Source organism: Aulostomus chinensis, chromosome 8 (genome assembly GCF_037954235.1).
Source record: "Aulostomus chinensis isolate RoL2024-O1b breed Wild chromosome 8, RoL_Achi_v1.0, whole genome shotgun sequence".
Taxonomy (NCBI): Eukaryota; Metazoa; Chordata; class Actinopteri; order Syngnathiformes; family Aulostomidae; genus Aulostomus; species Aulostomus chinensis.
Genome location: NC_141327.1, coordinates 21,977,715 through 21,993,596, shown reverse-complemented (window position 1 = coordinate 21,993,596; position 15,882 = coordinate 21,977,715). Strand labels below are relative to the sequence as shown.

At 43.0% G+C, this 15,882-nt stretch overlaps 1 protein-coding gene across 2 annotated transcripts in view; it reads left to right on the top strand.

Annotated features, from left to right (window-relative positions):
• Positions 1 to 15,882, top strand: part of bnc2 (basonuclin zinc finger protein 2) — a 161,565-nt gene that overhangs the window by 103,156 nt on the left and 42,527 nt on the right. For both annotated transcript variants that reach the window (XM_086211689.1, XM_086211690.1), the window contains 2 exons: positions 11,554 to 11,656; positions 13,517 to 13,752. In XM_086211689.1, the coding sequence (XP_086067815.1) occupies positions 11,554 to 11,656; positions 13,517 to 13,752 (339 nt within the window). The remainder of the gene's footprint in view (positions 1 to 11,553; positions 11,657 to 13,516; positions 13,753 to 15,882) is intronic.

Sequence of the window (15,882 nt, the reverse complement as noted above, 5' to 3'; positions counted from 1 at the left end):
ATAAGTAATTAATTTAGCCTTTCTATTGGGAAAGTCCAAAGAGCCCAATTAACATGGCTAATATTGCTGCATCGTGTAAAACATTTTTTTTTTTTAAATACAGAGGGAATATTCAAATGACTTGCCTTCATTATTCAAATGTATAAGCAAACTCATCACTGGGGAAGGAGATAAGATGGGATTCACACTAGTGGGAAGAAGAAAATGATAATCAATCTTTTATTTCTGCAAAGCAATCAAATAAACATGTGCTTTCCCTTCATCTACAGCTTCTTTATTTGTGTCATCTGAAATTGGACGGTTCCTGACATCTGCCCTTATTATTTTGCAGGAAAAATATCATATCAGTTTGTTTTTTGTTTTTCTGGCCTGACTAAGTAACATGTTGTCACAATAATTGTTAATGATTCAATTGATGATATTGAGAGATTTCAGTTTTGTTAGAGAGTTGAAACAGGAAGCTTGAGAAAATGAGGATTCTTGTCCTTTACGTGGTCCGGTGTAACAGGAAGTCGGGCCAAGAATCCCACAGTTTTGTAAGCTGCAGACATGAATTCAGAAATATTATTCTGAATATCAAGAGTGAAAATGCAAAGGTCTGTTTTTATAGATTGATATTGTGGTACTGTGTTTTCTGTTTTCACGGCTCATTCGGGTATTTGTTTTCTAGCGAACTCAGGGGCCCCACTACTGCAAGGCTCGGGCTCTTGGCTCTACTCTCCCACTCGTATAGCTATAACAAAGTCAATATTACAAAGAGGTAACACATGTCGAGGTATGCTTCAGGCCTGCCGTGGTGCTGTGATCCAGGATTGGGACACACACACACACACACACACACACACACACACACACACACACACACACACACACACACACAGTGTAAAAGAATGCATGCCTTCAACGGTAGGCTGCCTACCTCCATGAAGAAAAATGTACTTTTCTCTCTTTCTCTCTCTCTCTCTCTCTCTCTCTCTTTCTTTGCAAATTTCTTCTCTGGCTAAATCTGGTAGTTTGGCTTTTCCACATGTGAAATGGCTCATGTGTGTTAGTGCGAAGCTCTTACAACACGCTATTATGGGTGTGAGTACTTGTTGGTGTCTATGCGATCACATAAATTTTGAGTATGTGTGTGTGAGGGCCAGTTTGTTTTGTTTTTCCCTTACTTCAGCACATCTGAGAGAGCTTTTCTGGAACTCCTGAGCCCTGTCCAAACAAAGATGGCCGAATGTGAGGGATGGAGGGGAGGTGGATCAGGGCGTGTGTGTGTGTGTGGTGTGTGTGTCCCTCTGTATGTGTGTTTGTGATTTTTCAAGTAACCTGGGACCAGAAGGGCCTTGCGAAAAAACCAAGGGGAGGGAGAGAAAACCGAGCCCCTGAGAAAGGCAGCTGGAAACACGGAGACTTGCGGTCTTTCTCCCCCACTTCTCCTCCTCATCCCTCAACCTCCCCCTCCCTCTCTCTCTCCCTGGTCCAGCTGCACTCAGATGTGTCTGCCTGGTCCCCCCCATCCCCATCCCCATCCCCACCACCACCCCTGCGCTCCTGAGCTCAATGCCACTGCCAAGGAGAGAGAGAGAGAGAGAGAGAGAGAGAGAGAGACAGAGAGGGAGGGAGAGAAAGAGTGAGAGTGTCGCAGCTGGTAGTACTTACTGGCCATTTTACCGCGGTAAAGACATGAGATTCATTAGGCCAGGGTATGCATGTTTTGTGCTGAGTACCGGCCGTGTTATTGTTAGGATGTGGTAAAATTATAAATATGGAGGGGTGAGGGGGATTTTGGGGGGGTGCAGGAATCTAAGTGGAAGGGGTGGGGAAGAGAGAAAGCAAAATGGTGGGGAAGGTAGGGGGGAGTGAGAGAAAGAGAGGGAAGAGGAGAAACATGCCACTCATTAACTCCTCTGCCACAGTCTTGTTTCTCATGATTGGGTGGCAATAAAAACGTCTGTCACAATTTGTCAAAGTTAATGACTCAATGGCACACCAGCACTCAAGGGCTGGAAGACATGCTAACATATGTCGAATTAGTCAATAGCTTTATAATTGCAGAAATAAGGATTCTGGCTTTAGCCAAATGAAGTGGACTTGGAGGGTTCCTGAGAGGGAATTTCCAATTTGGTCGGGTCGATTGCAGAAATGGCAATCACCGATGCTAGTCACTGTTCTCCTCACGCTACGCTCTGTCCCTTTTTTTTTTCTCTTCTTTTTTCTCCCCTACACTTGTTTGAACCCTCATCTTTTGTGACCTGTGACTCTGGAACGGCGTCTAGCTTCCACTTCAGCTCTTCTATCTGTGAACTTTGTAAGAGTGATAAAGACCAAAAAAACACCCCCAGATGGACTTTCCTTTGGTGTGCTGTCTCCCTCCCTCCCTCCCTCCTTTCCACACACACACACACACACACGGACACAGACACACAAGTATTTCTCATTGAGTGTCTTTGAGTCACACACTTGTCATTGCAGTATTGTAGCCATTGGTTCAATTCTCCGTCTCCCTCCTCCCCTCCCAGTCTCTATCTCCGTCTTTTCTGTCCTATTTCTCTGTGTCTTCACCGACTGGGACTGTATAACCTAATGGAGGGTGCAGTGTTTTCTTGGAGTGTTACATACAAAGACTACAAAACTGACTCCAGAGTCTTCTCACAATGCTGGCTGAGGTAAATTATCTTCAATATCTGTAAATAACAACGACTCTTTTTGTCACCTTTATGGATATTTTCTTTTCTTTCCTTTTTTTTTTTTTTAATAGACGAAACGTTGTTTATGCAACAAATAAGCAAAGGTCCAACTGAATGTGGCACTTGGCTGCAAATAATCTGAACAGAACAATTATCCCTCATTCATCATAGTTTATACATAGTTGTGTATTTCCACAGCTGTCGAGTGTGCAGGCCCAGGTGTTTACAAGTAAACCACCACGCTGACACACTGTTTGAACAAAACTCGAAGGAAAGAAACAAATATTATTGCCCGGTCGTGTGTCTTGAATAGCAGCCAATCTGTCTACCGTAGTGTTAGGTGTAAAAAACACATACATAATTTGGAGATTGCTTACACACAATTAGTCCAGGCTTCTTCTTCTTCCTTTTTTTTTACATTAAGAATGGTCAAAGAAAATAAAGAGCTATTGGCAAGATTAAATCTAGGACCGCTTCCAAGATTTTCCTGGCTGGAAGCTAGTTGGAGTAGGGGAATTCACTGCATGTGAATGTGGGTGTATGTGTGTGTGTGTGTGTGTGTGTGTGTGTGTGTGTGTGTGTTTGCATTAGAGGGGATGTGGGAGAGTGTGTGGGCGCTTGCATGTGTGTAGTTCAGGAGGCAGAGTCCCACCCTGTAGATGAGTGTGATGACTAAATGTCAAATTTGGGGGGGGCTAGTCTCTGCAGTGCTGGCCTCCTGTCGTCACGCTGCTGTCAAGCCGGTATTTGTGACTCTGTGTGTGTATGTGTCCCACCGCCCACGCCAACCAGTAATCACCATGGAGATGTCCCTTGCAGAGAGGGGTCAGTAATATGTCTAGGCTAGCGCTGTACTCAGTGTTTGTTTTAGCTTGTGTATGGGGAGAGAAGTAAAGAGCAGATGATGTTGGTCGCCTTCTCTAGTTCATACTCATACACACACACACACACACACACACACATGCACTTCTCTGGTTTCTCTCACCCCCCCCCCCCTTTTTTTTAAACTCCCACACTACATTTTTCTCCTCTCTCGCTCAAACATGTGTCTGGTCGCACTGTGTGGTCATGTCACTCCTTCAGGTCTCTAGACAGCGGTGTTCCAGTGCCGGCCGTTTCTCTGATATTGCCATTCAGCGGGCCAGAGAGTGCAGGTGTCAGGTGTGACAGGGAGTTGTCCTTATCTGGGGCAGGTCACTCCCTGCGCTAGGCTGAAGGTTAGAGCAGATCCAGTATGTACTGACGACAATGGGCTCTTTTATTGTCCTCTCTTTCCTGTCCACATGGCCCAGTGATAAGGGAGCGTGTCCATGAACAATAGAAGGCTTACAACTTATGGAGCGATTCTTGGCTTTGATTGTGTTTTCTTAAGACACGAGAAACCAAATGAACAATTTGGGGGTTTGATTGACTTAATACTGAAGTGAAAATGCCAAACGGCTTCTTGCTAATTCATCTAATATTAGTGTGATACACTTTTCTGTTGCTCATATGACTGGAAGTAAGTTTGGACCAGACGAGGCCGCCTTGGACTCTCTCATTTCTCACTCATATACCAGTTGATTCATCAAGAAAAACCTTGATGATAAATATTACAGCTTTACTGGATGTTTGAGGCTGATATTAACATCAGTTGGAGGTGTAAAGAAAATAGAAGAAACAATAGAAACAAGCAATATAACTGATCTGTTAACAAGTAACACTGGCACACCTTTTCATCACTTAAAATTTGCAATGAACATGAGTTCGAAGAGAAAAAATAAACTTTTTCAAACTGACATCTCATATTTTCCCTCGAACATTTTTTTTTGTTGCTCCATGTCTTGACGCGATATATCCTGTTACAAGTATCAGTCAAGCTGTTGGAAACAATAATAATCATTTTCTCCTTCAGCTCAGTGGTAACACACGCACACACACACACACACAAATGTATGTATATAATGTATATCTATCTATCTATATTGTGTGTACGTGTGTGTGTGTAAGTATAGCACTGTCCTTCCTCCCTTCATCAGTTTCTCTCTGCCTCCTCCACCTTTGCTGCAACACTTCTTCCCCACCCTCCTGACGCACCTGCTTGCCCGCCCCCCCCACTCCCCTCCCTGCTCCCCTGCTATCTCACTTCTCTAGCGTTTCACCAAATATCCCTTCATTCTCTCTATCTCTCTCTCTTTTTCTCCAACTCTCCTCCTGCCTCCCTCGGCACCCGTCTTTGAACTTGGCCTTGTGTCTGTGGACTCAGAGGTCTGTCACTGGGCAGATGGTTTGATCTCTGGCTGGGAAAATGCTTTGAGGAGAACTGAGAAGGGCCAGGGGCCTTGACCAGGGGCTTCAGCCTGGACCCGACTCTACACACAGGATGGGAGAAAGCGCTTCTCTCTTGGTGCTCAGAATATTTGAACTGAAGGTGTCGGTCCAGTGTGCTGCAGTTGTCCATCTTTATGAGCTGCACTGACTTCCACTGTGGTGTATGATAGTGAGATCACAGCGATATGTTTCTGGTCCGGAGTGACACGGTTCTCACTCTCCTTCCTTCTCTGTTTCACAATATCTAAACCAGCTGGCTCAGTTATCCGTCCGCTCCATAAACAAGCATGACTGCCCCGGAGCACAGGCCCCAAGATTTATCATGTGAGAGAGTCGGACTGAGAGTTTCGTCACTGATCGGATTTGAATTTGGGGGGGGGGGCTTTGCTCATCATGGGAAGATTTACTCCCTGCGAGGAAGGACAAAAATGCTGGAAGCTAAAATTTCCCTTACTTGTTTTTTTTCATTGGGTAATCACATTGGTGTTGGTGTAAATGTGCCTGTGGAAGTCATTTAAGTCATACACCAAAAGACAGGAACAACTTCATCTTGCAAACAAGCTAACAAAGGGTACCATGTAAAATAAGTAAAATAACTTTTTCTAGAACAGATTTCTCTCTTAAACAATGTAAATGGGACGTGTTGGAAGCTACACCTGCTGCTTCTATCTTCAGCTTAACGCAGCTGCATCAGGACACATTTTGTTGCCGTGAAAACTGGTGAGATGTAAGCGCAACAAGGCCAGCTCCTGCAAAAAAAAAAAAAAAAAATCTCGAAAACTTATGTTTCACGTTGTCCTAGACTTACTATGTAAAAAAACAACAGCAACAAATCGCAATTAAATCTTCCCTGGATGTTTAGGTTAAGTGCTACTAATGCACCTGGAATAAGGGCGAAAAGGAAACATTGTGACATTATTTTTGCAATCCTTTGATAAGTATATCCTCTAACCTACAATGAAAGTCGGAAAGGGTATTAATTAAGAGTGCGTGCAAACAGCAGACCGAGCTGCTTCCATTTGTTTGACTTAAAGAAAGGAGAGGAAAGAAAGAAAGAAAGGAAGAAAAGCAAGGGGTCCCAGGTCTCCACATGAATACATGAAAACACATGCATTTCTTCTCCTCCTGTAATCCACCGGGGACTCACGCCCCATTTGGTTCCCATTAGCATAGCTCTGGTCGCTCTGCCCCGTGTCAAAGCCCAGATGCACAGCTGCACAAAGGACAGGGACCTCTGGCTCTGTGACTGCCAGCCGCTGGGCTCAAAACCAGAATTGACAAGGAGGACAGACTTTACACTGCGGGGATTTAGAGACACAAGCTTTCTCTGTCGAGTACATTTACCCCTGTACAGTATAATGGTGTTTCACGCTGAGGTCAGTGCACAAATTATTAATCGTTGTTTACTTTGTACCACTTTGTGAGGCAAGAAAGCCCTGTTTCGAGTCAAATCCAAATCAAATAAGCAAAAATTAGCCTTGGCATAAGGTATTTGCTCCCCTGTATTTTGTGGCGTGCTTGCCTGACTACAAAGACTTTCTTAATTCAGCATGTTTTATTTGTCACCTGTTTCCAATATGGACATCGTGAAGTCCTGATCTATCTGACGGAGCCAGGGCCGGCTTTATGACACGCAAAGCTGCTGTGGCTCTTTTCCTATACACGTTGTCTGCACATTTCTGGCAGGAAATTGACAGCATTTCAGCAGCTAACTCATGGATGAGATAATATCTTGTGGGTGGAGGAGAGGACAAGATGCTCCCAGTGTTTTACAGCGACCCTAAGCAAAGACAAATTTAAATCTGAAGCTGCTGCTGCAGAGCCGAGGCGCACACATGCACACGGGGTTTTCATTTAAATCTCGGCTTTTGCTTAACTCACCAAACAAGAAATGTGGTCTGTGGCAGTGTGTTGAACATGGTAAAGGTTTCAATTAAAGTAGGAGGAACAATACCCACCCAGCATCCAGCAGCTGTCTGGGCTGGCACGCTGTCGAGAGTGGATACAGAAAGGCAACTGGTGTTTTCAGTGGCATATAATTACAATGTCAGCCTTAAAAATGTCAGTGTAGGAATACAGTTGTGCAGGATATTAGTGAAGGATCATCCTCCTCTCTGTGGTGTCTCTGCTGTTGAGTTGCATGTACAGGCGTTGATTCTGGACGATGCACCCTGTTTCCTCATCTGTCTGTTTACAATCTTCTCTGAGCCGACTGCGAGAGAACAGCTGAAACCATCTTTACTCTGAAGCTTCTACTTCCTGCTGCTCTTCAACTCATCTGTCCCACTAACACTCTGGTAATTTAAAGTCCTTCCCAGTCTGATGGTGGCCATTGCTGACTGGAAGTGTTTACAATAGGGCTGGGACAAGGACTACGAGCCAAGCAAAACATCCATGAAACATCAAGCCTCCAGCTAAACAAAACCCAGCAGTGAGGCGCGCACGCACACACACACACACACACACACACACACACACACACACACACACACACACGCACACACACACACACTTGAGCGAGATAAGAGCTCACAATTATACTTTCTGAACCTCAAATGCTGTAAAGCAGCAGCTACGACAATGTCTAGCTGTTAAATCACTGTTGGATTTTTCTCTCAGCTTTTATTTTCTTGCTGCTCATTTTTCTGGTGATTTAAAAACTCCATGCACACACACATACAGACACACACACACACACCTCTGTCCTTTTCCTCACCGTCGTCTTCTAGTTGTGAGCCAAAGAGGAAACCCTGGCGAGACGCTAGCACAGTGACTAATGCTGTGTATCTGGCCCAGCTTCAGATAACACAACCTCCTCCCCCGGCCTGCTGTGACAAATATGTGCGAGTGTAGCAGTGGGATCCAGGCCCAAGCTGTCCCTGACCAAACCCAGGCCAGGTTAAACCACGGCCAAATGCAATGTATATCCACACTGGCCACAGAGACAGTTGAGTATGTGAGAATCATAAAAACAGTGTTTCTTTCTTCTGAAAAACCGCACGCACGCACGCACGCACGCACGCACACACCCACACACACACACACACAGACATTTTAATGGCCATCTATGACACATCTATAGTATATGCTTCTGTTTTCTTTCAGCTGAATGCATAAGATCAGTTTTGATGCCAAACATCTCTTCTGTTACTCTTCTCATTGACTGAATGTGGAACAATGCACAAATCAATCCAAAGAAATGTGCGCGTGCACGCACACGCGCACGCACGCACACACACGCACACACGCACGCACGCACGCACGCACGCACACACACACACACACACACACACACACACACACACACACACACACACACACACACACACCCTTCCCTCCTCGTTCCCGTCAGTGCCTCCTCAGTTGAGGGGGCTTGCTGCTGTAATGTTTAATGCCGCTGTCTGCTTAATGGGCCAGATATGAGAGGTACTGCTAGCCAGCGTAATAGTCAGTGATTAGAGGGCGCCTTGTCACAGCAGCAGCCCCGCAGACAGTGCCACGCTCTAATTGCCGTATTAGACGCCCCTTAACTATCTTGTCAGCTGTCAGACCCCAGCTCGTAAACAGCAGAGGTGCATTTGATATTTCCATTTGTTTATTTCCGTCTGCTGCTGTTAGTGCTGCAGCACATAAAGGTAATTAAGAGAAGAGGCCGTGCTGTGTGACACCAGTGTGTTAAAGTCTGTTTAATCCTGCTCTAAATTTGAGTTTACTGGTTTTGTTTTGTTTTGTTTTTCTTTTTTGCAATACCATTCAAATATGAGTCTTAAAAATTAAGGAGGGTTCAGAAAAGAAGACCAAATAGCCCAAGTTGAATATTGAGAAAACACTTTTCGTGTCACTTTGAATGCATCCCTCGCCATAAGTTACATGCTTGTTATGTGCTTTGGTCTTTTGAATAGATTTAGAACATAAGGCCAAGTTCTCCTACTCGTCAAGCATGAATGTTGATCCTCATTTGTATAAAAAGTGGCTGCCAAATGAGTAAAATGTAAATGAGAAGGCTGTGGGCTACAGTATATGTGGGAATTTTACTTTAAGGCAATAGCGAAAGCTGCATGTGAATGTGAGGAGCAATTTATTTCAAAACAACTTTATGAACATAGATGTTGCTTCATAAAAACATCCTATAAATTCAGAGTAAAACAGTGAACAGATTTTTTTATTTTATTTTTTTTTACAGCAAATATTTCTCTGAGTACAGTTGAAGTCATGTCAGGACACAGCAGGAATCTGCATCTTGAGTCTACTGTTTGGAAAAGGTTACAGGTTCGACCTCAGCCACGGCCTGTGAATGCTCATGAACAGCCAAGTCTGCTGCAAAAGTGTCCTTGTGGGAACCCTTATTGCACATTCTCCTGGATAAGAACGTCAAGCTCGGTGCATAATACATGCACACTCCATCTGACACATGGTGCATAATCCTCACACACTGCAAGGATTGCTGTGCTCGCACCTGGAGAGCTTAAAAAATGGCGTGAAGTCAAATGATCTCTGTCTCCTGTCTCACCGGGTGTCAAACTGAGAGGTGACATGGTTAGAAGTGGTGTAATTTTGTTTAATCTTGGATTAGCTCGTGTTCACTTTGACATTTCCATTTACTAATCTGGTTTACAACACCTTAGGGCAAAGAGGGGGGATTCTGATAGATTTTATGGTCCCTTAGTAGATTATGAGTGAGCTGCATTTCATATCCTGAATTACCGGCTACTGGTCTAATCCGCATTCGCTGCTGTTTCACACCAGAACACACACTTTAGCTCAGTAGTGTGTTTTGGTGTGTGTATCTATCTATAGGGCGATTGACTTACTCTGACATTGTGAAATATAGTTTGCAAGCGCAGACCTGGACTCCAACCTCTGACCCTTGACGTGAGTGTTCACGTCGGTGTCACGGTATTGTGACACCATCGTTCTAGGAGCACAAGAGTAAGACAGCACATTGATGGCAGATTGTAAATTCATAAATGCTTTGATAAGTTGAGTTTGTCTGCGTGAACAAACACTCTTTGTAATCAATTTCTTCCTCTCTCTCTGTCTTTACATATATTTCTTTAAAAAATGGACATTTCTTAAATAAATAGCTGACACTTCTTTTCTTGCACCCAATTTCCTGCCTTAAATGACTGAATTTAAAAATTATTTCCTGTGAAATTTTATTCATTGCAGTTTTAAAAAAATTAGAAATACCTTCAGTCAGAATTAAGGTAACTCAATATTAGCCAAATGTAAATACAAAGCCAAGTTTCTCACTTTTCTCACTGTAACATAGCAAACATCAGACCGCGTTTCATATTTATGTCTAAAGTCCTGTTGTTAGAGGAGAACACCGATGGAAGGAATGGATGGAGTGAATTCAACACACTGCAAGTGGCTGAAGATGACAGTTTACCACCATGTTTGTAGTCACACATGTTTCTGTGAGATGGGAGTCTCTGGCATCGCCGCCGGAAAAGTGTTTAGAATAAATGCTAAATGTTTGTTCCTGCCTATCAACTGATTAAAATAATACAAATTGAATAAATCTGTGGTGATGTCTGCGGTCTCACCAAAGAATCAGTTAAGACTTCAAAATCTTCTAGAGGGCTAAAGGCATTAGAGTGGAAACACAATATTATCATATAGAAATAATAAATTCTGCGCTTAAAGAGGGAAATATTTTCATTGCATAAGCAAGGTTTGCTGCACCAGTCCTACTGCAGCAGCAGATTCCCTTTTGGGCAGTTTACGGAGCAAAAGTGTTACTATCTTTAGTCATCAATTTATCTTGATAATGTAAAAAATGTCTGCTAAACAAGGGGCAGCCAATGCTTATTAAGATTAATGCTTGTAATTTATTTTTCTCTCTTTTTAACTCCTCTTTTCACCCCTTTTACTCCTTCGTCTTGTTTCTCCATGTCAGTGTGAAATTTACAGCTTGCAGCTGCTCCACTCATTTGGATGATACAGCTGTTTTCATTTGTGTGGATATCATACATTCTCTCCATACTGTACATGTTCGTCACCGTTTTAAGAGTGTGAAACAGGATCGTATGACCTTCTGTAAAGTGTACCTGCGTTTTTGTTTTATTTTTTTATACAGCTGTTGGTGATGGCGCTCGCCTACAGCAGACGATGCTGTACTGAGATGCCCTCATCATGTCTGGACACTTAACCTCTCACTGCTAAAAGCTTTCCAGGGTCAGAATAAGTGCAGCTCCAGCACTGAGTAATTGAGCCTCAGTCAAACAAGTTACATTTCTGTGCTTTCAGGAAGGGAAGTCCTTTGTTGGTTCACATGAACTTTTGGTAAATTAAATGATAGTATGAAGAAGCAGATTCACGCAGTGGCGTGAAAGAAGTCGTGAGTCAATTTGCTTGATAGGGTTGATGGAGTTTAAGATAATGTTATGGCAGGAGTTGCACATGCTGATATGATTTGTAAAACAAGTTAGTTTTGATGGTTGTCATCAGTGAAGCCTTTGACTTCAGAGTTTCTCTTATTTTCCTTATTATTCATGTCTCTTTCCGTGCCCGAGCAGTGACTGACCTGGATTTGTCTCTCTGTCCTCTGTCCCTGCAGGCCATTCGCTGCACACTGGTGAACTGCACATGTGAGTGTTTCCAGCCAGGGAAGATTCACCTACGAACATGTGACCAATGCAAACACGGATGGGTAGCTCACGGTAAGAACGGCTCACTGTTTGATTGATGTGTGTAACCTAATCTCAGTTTATATAGGAGGCTTCTGTCCTTGCGTTGTTCCTCAATCACAGCCCGATGAAAAGACCCAAGGTCGAGATTGTTGGCAGTGATACTCATGTGACCTCAACGCAAGATTGACCTCCGTGGTCAGTATTTCTGAAAATAAATTTAAAGTCAAGAGTATCTTTTTCTTTAGCTTTTTTATGCTGTATAATTAAAGGTGCAAAAACAGACATAAAAAGTTGTTTTTTCCAAGATAATCTCGGGCAGTACTGCTTGTAAAAAACAGAATCAACTTACTGACCCTGAGCTGCGTCTTCCTGCTTTCGTGACCTACATATCTCCATATACAGTACACTGTATTCTCTGTATTAACTGCAGAATGTATGTTCTATCTGTGGTTGTGAAGGTTGCTACTCTTTTCCTATATTAAAAGCAACTTTGTATTTTTGTTTGCTTCTGTAGTTTTTTTTTTTGTTGCTTTCAAAGTCTTGTTTTTGTACTTCAGATAAAAAAATAACAACCACAAGACAGATAGAGAAGCAGGAGACCACACCTTATGAGTTTTTAACGCGGGTATAAGAAAAAGGGGAAAGAAAGCAAGAAAGTACAAAGAGACAGAGGAGGGGGAAAAGATAAAAGAAAACACCTGTTTGGCTTGCGTCCGCACAAGAGCGGGCCTTGGGCCCTTCAGCGATTCGCACAGGACCCCATTGAATATTTCTTAACCTCTCCCTCTGAACTGTCAGGCACCCATCTCTCCTCTCCCTCACTTTTCATTTCATGTCAGCATTGGCAGGGACTCTGACAAGTAGTTCTTCATTTTTTATTATGTTCGTGTCTGGCTGTGCTGTGTTGTCAGGCAAAGCCCTCGTCAGCAGGAAAAAGCCGTCCCAGGATCAGAGAGAGACCCAACCAGGTGTCACCCAGACAGGCAGAGAAAGGGGGAGGGAGGTTAAAAAAAAGAGAGAGACTGAGGGAGGGAGGGAGGGAGGAAGAGAGAGCCGACCAGGTGTCACCCAGACAGACAGCCAGGAGGAAGTGGTGACTGAGTTTGCAATACAGGGGCACTAACAAAATCGACCTTTTGTTCACAATAAAGCTTACTGAGCAGCAGTGGCTGACTACTTTGCCCTGATTTTTGCCTTGGAGGCTACAAACACACACACGCACGCACGCACACGCACACGCACACGCACGCCATAACTTGCAGTATCCAGTGATGAGTGGACACAGCGTAAGAGACACTGCGGATGAACCTACATCTCATGCGTGGAAAAGAGGGATGTTTTTAATTGATAAAAAAATCCTTTTGAAGAAAATTAACAGGACAATGCTCTTAAAACACACGGCTGAACTTGCAATGTCATTTAAAGAGCGATTAGATTGAATTTTATGGGCAAGACTGATTAAAAATCACACAAATGCAGGGAATAATACAGAAAACCAACCGTACAAGTGTCACGCCATTTCAGTGTGATAAAGTAAGTTAGACATTAATGTAAATAATGCCACTACAGAAGAAATTAAACTGAGATGTTAAAATAAAAAAGAAAAAGCAGATAGAAAAGGTGAATAAAAGCAGGGATCCAGGGGCAGTGGGATGTGGAAGAGCGCTAGATTAGATTAAATTGAAAGACTGTCAGATGATTACGTTAATGTCATTGCTTTTATCTGACAAATGTGTTATTATCAGCCAGTGCTGACTGTGCACTAGCCAGCAAAGGTTTCTCTTTCTCTTTTCTCAAATATTCCTAAGAGTCATTAACCGTGCCTGCCTGTGTCTGTGTATTTCCCCACCGTTCTCCCTTTGTCACCTTGGTCCTGGTCCTCCACCCCAGCTCTGGATAAGCTCAGCACCCAGCACCTCTACCACCCGACCCAGGTGGAAATTGTCCAGTCCAATGTGGTGTTCGACATCAGCAGCCTGATGCTGTACGGCACCCAGGCCGTACCTGTCAGACTTAAGATCCTCCTGGACCGCCTCTTCTCTGTGCTCAAGCAAGAAGAGGTGCTGCACATCCTGCACGGTCTGGGGTGGACCCTCCGAGACTATGTCAGGGGCTACATTCTGCAGGTCAGTGAGCCACACACACACACACACATGCTAAACACATGTAAAGAATCATGTGGGTTTAGTATAAATGTCAAAGACCAAATATTAGGGCTTCTGTGCTCACCCGCTAATGCATCTCTCCAGCTACATTTATATTTACCAGCAATTTTCCACTGTTTTAGAAAGTGGGGATAATGTTCACAGTGATCCCTGCCATTACTTTCACACCAAGTGTATCTACAAATTTCTCCGGCGCTGCAGTTATTTCAAGAAGTATGGGTCAAAAACACAACAGTGACAATCAAGGCCACTTCAGTCCCATTGCCCATCCATTTTCCTCACATTTTCCCTGCTGTTACTTCTACTTCAGTCTGCCCCCTTTTCCTGCCTTGTCAACACTATGCCCCTCCGCAAGAGAAGGAAAGGTATAAAAAAAAAAGTGGAGAAAAATGTCATGCCAGCAAACTATAAAACCACTGTAGTGCACTTCCTCCCTCCCTCCCTCCCTCCCTCCCTCCGACATAATTGCAGTCAGACACATTTCTCAATCAAACATACGGAGGTTTTGGTGTTGAAACCCAAAGTGTTCCTGAATGAATTAGTTAAGAGCGAGTGAACATGTGCATGTGGTTTGCTTTGTGAGTTAGTGTGTGTCTGTTGTGTGCTTATGCAGTATGCATATATGGTTTGGTGTTCCAAGAGTGTAAGTGGAACAGCATGGTGAGGATAGGGTGGTTTGTATGTGGAAACAGCTTCTGTGAGTAAAACACTCGCAGATCCAGGTTTCTTCTCTTAAAGAACACACACGCACGCGCACGCACGCACGCGCACGCACGCACGCACACACACACACGCGCGCGCGCACACATGAAATAACAACTTGTAATATTTACTGCATTTATAGTAACTGTTGCTAACACTGGATAAAAAATTAAACGTGGTGTGTCATTTCAGATCCGTAGTAATAAATAATGTCTAAATTTAAATATGTGAAAACCTGGAATATTAAAGAAATTCAGTATGAAATTTGGAATGCAATTTACACAGTGTTACTGGCATGTTATATTCTTACATTAAGCAATTTTCTTAATTTTTATTCCTGAAAATCCAATAGAATTAAATAAAGGTGCTGTAAATAACAATTATCGGTATTATTATGATTATTATTATAATTATATTTTGATTCATTTATTTAAGGTTTAGCTCATGAAACTTCAAGTGGTATTAAAACAACCAAATATGTTCTGGAGTTTTAGAGCAGCTGGAGATTAAAACTGAAAATTAAATTCTATAAAACAAAGTAGAGCAGCAAAACTTCACACTTGAGAAGATATTTCCATTTCTAGCTTGATTTAACAATTAAAAGTATCTCAGTTGTTTTTTTTTAGTTTCTTTTTCTTTTCTGGTTGAAAGTCTCTGGGAAAAAAAAAAAACATTCCAATTTTAGTTTTTTCATTGAAAAAAAGGTTCCAGATCTTCAGTGTGAGAAAGCCTGGTCTCCTGTGCAGGACTGTGGTTCTCACAGATACATCCTCTGTCTCTTTATCAGCTGGTTCTAATAGTCAGCTGGTGGGAGCACTGTTGCTCAACCACTCAGCCTCATGTCACGCTACTGACTAAATCCTCTAGATCTCCTCAGAAGGGCTTCAAAGGGTCTGCGGCCGCGAAGAAACAGCCAGTCACTTAAGGACAATAAGTAGTCATTGTATGGCCCTATTAGCCTGTAAGTAGCTATGAAATTCAATCATCTTCCCCGAGCCTCCGGGCTACGCTTTGTGTCAGGAGTGTGTTCCCCACCACTACGCTGCGCTAAATGAGAGCAAAAATAAGGAGAGCAGTATTGTAGAAATAGAGAATAAGTTATCTGTCTGACATTGAAGTCAAGTGACATTATTTGGTGATAATTACTTCACCATAACCCTTGCAGTCAGTTGCCCAAATGCTTCATTTTCACTGACCTTTTTTTTAGAACTTAAAAAAAATAATCTTTTCAGTAGTTTTAATGACATATGAAACAAAAATGACACGATTACAAAGCAAACCATTGTTTTGAAATCATGCTCTCTTTTGATATTTACTCACAATGACATACAAGAGTTTGGGCTGAGAGGAATGTGTCTCGTGTGTGTGTATGTGTGTGTGTATGTGTGT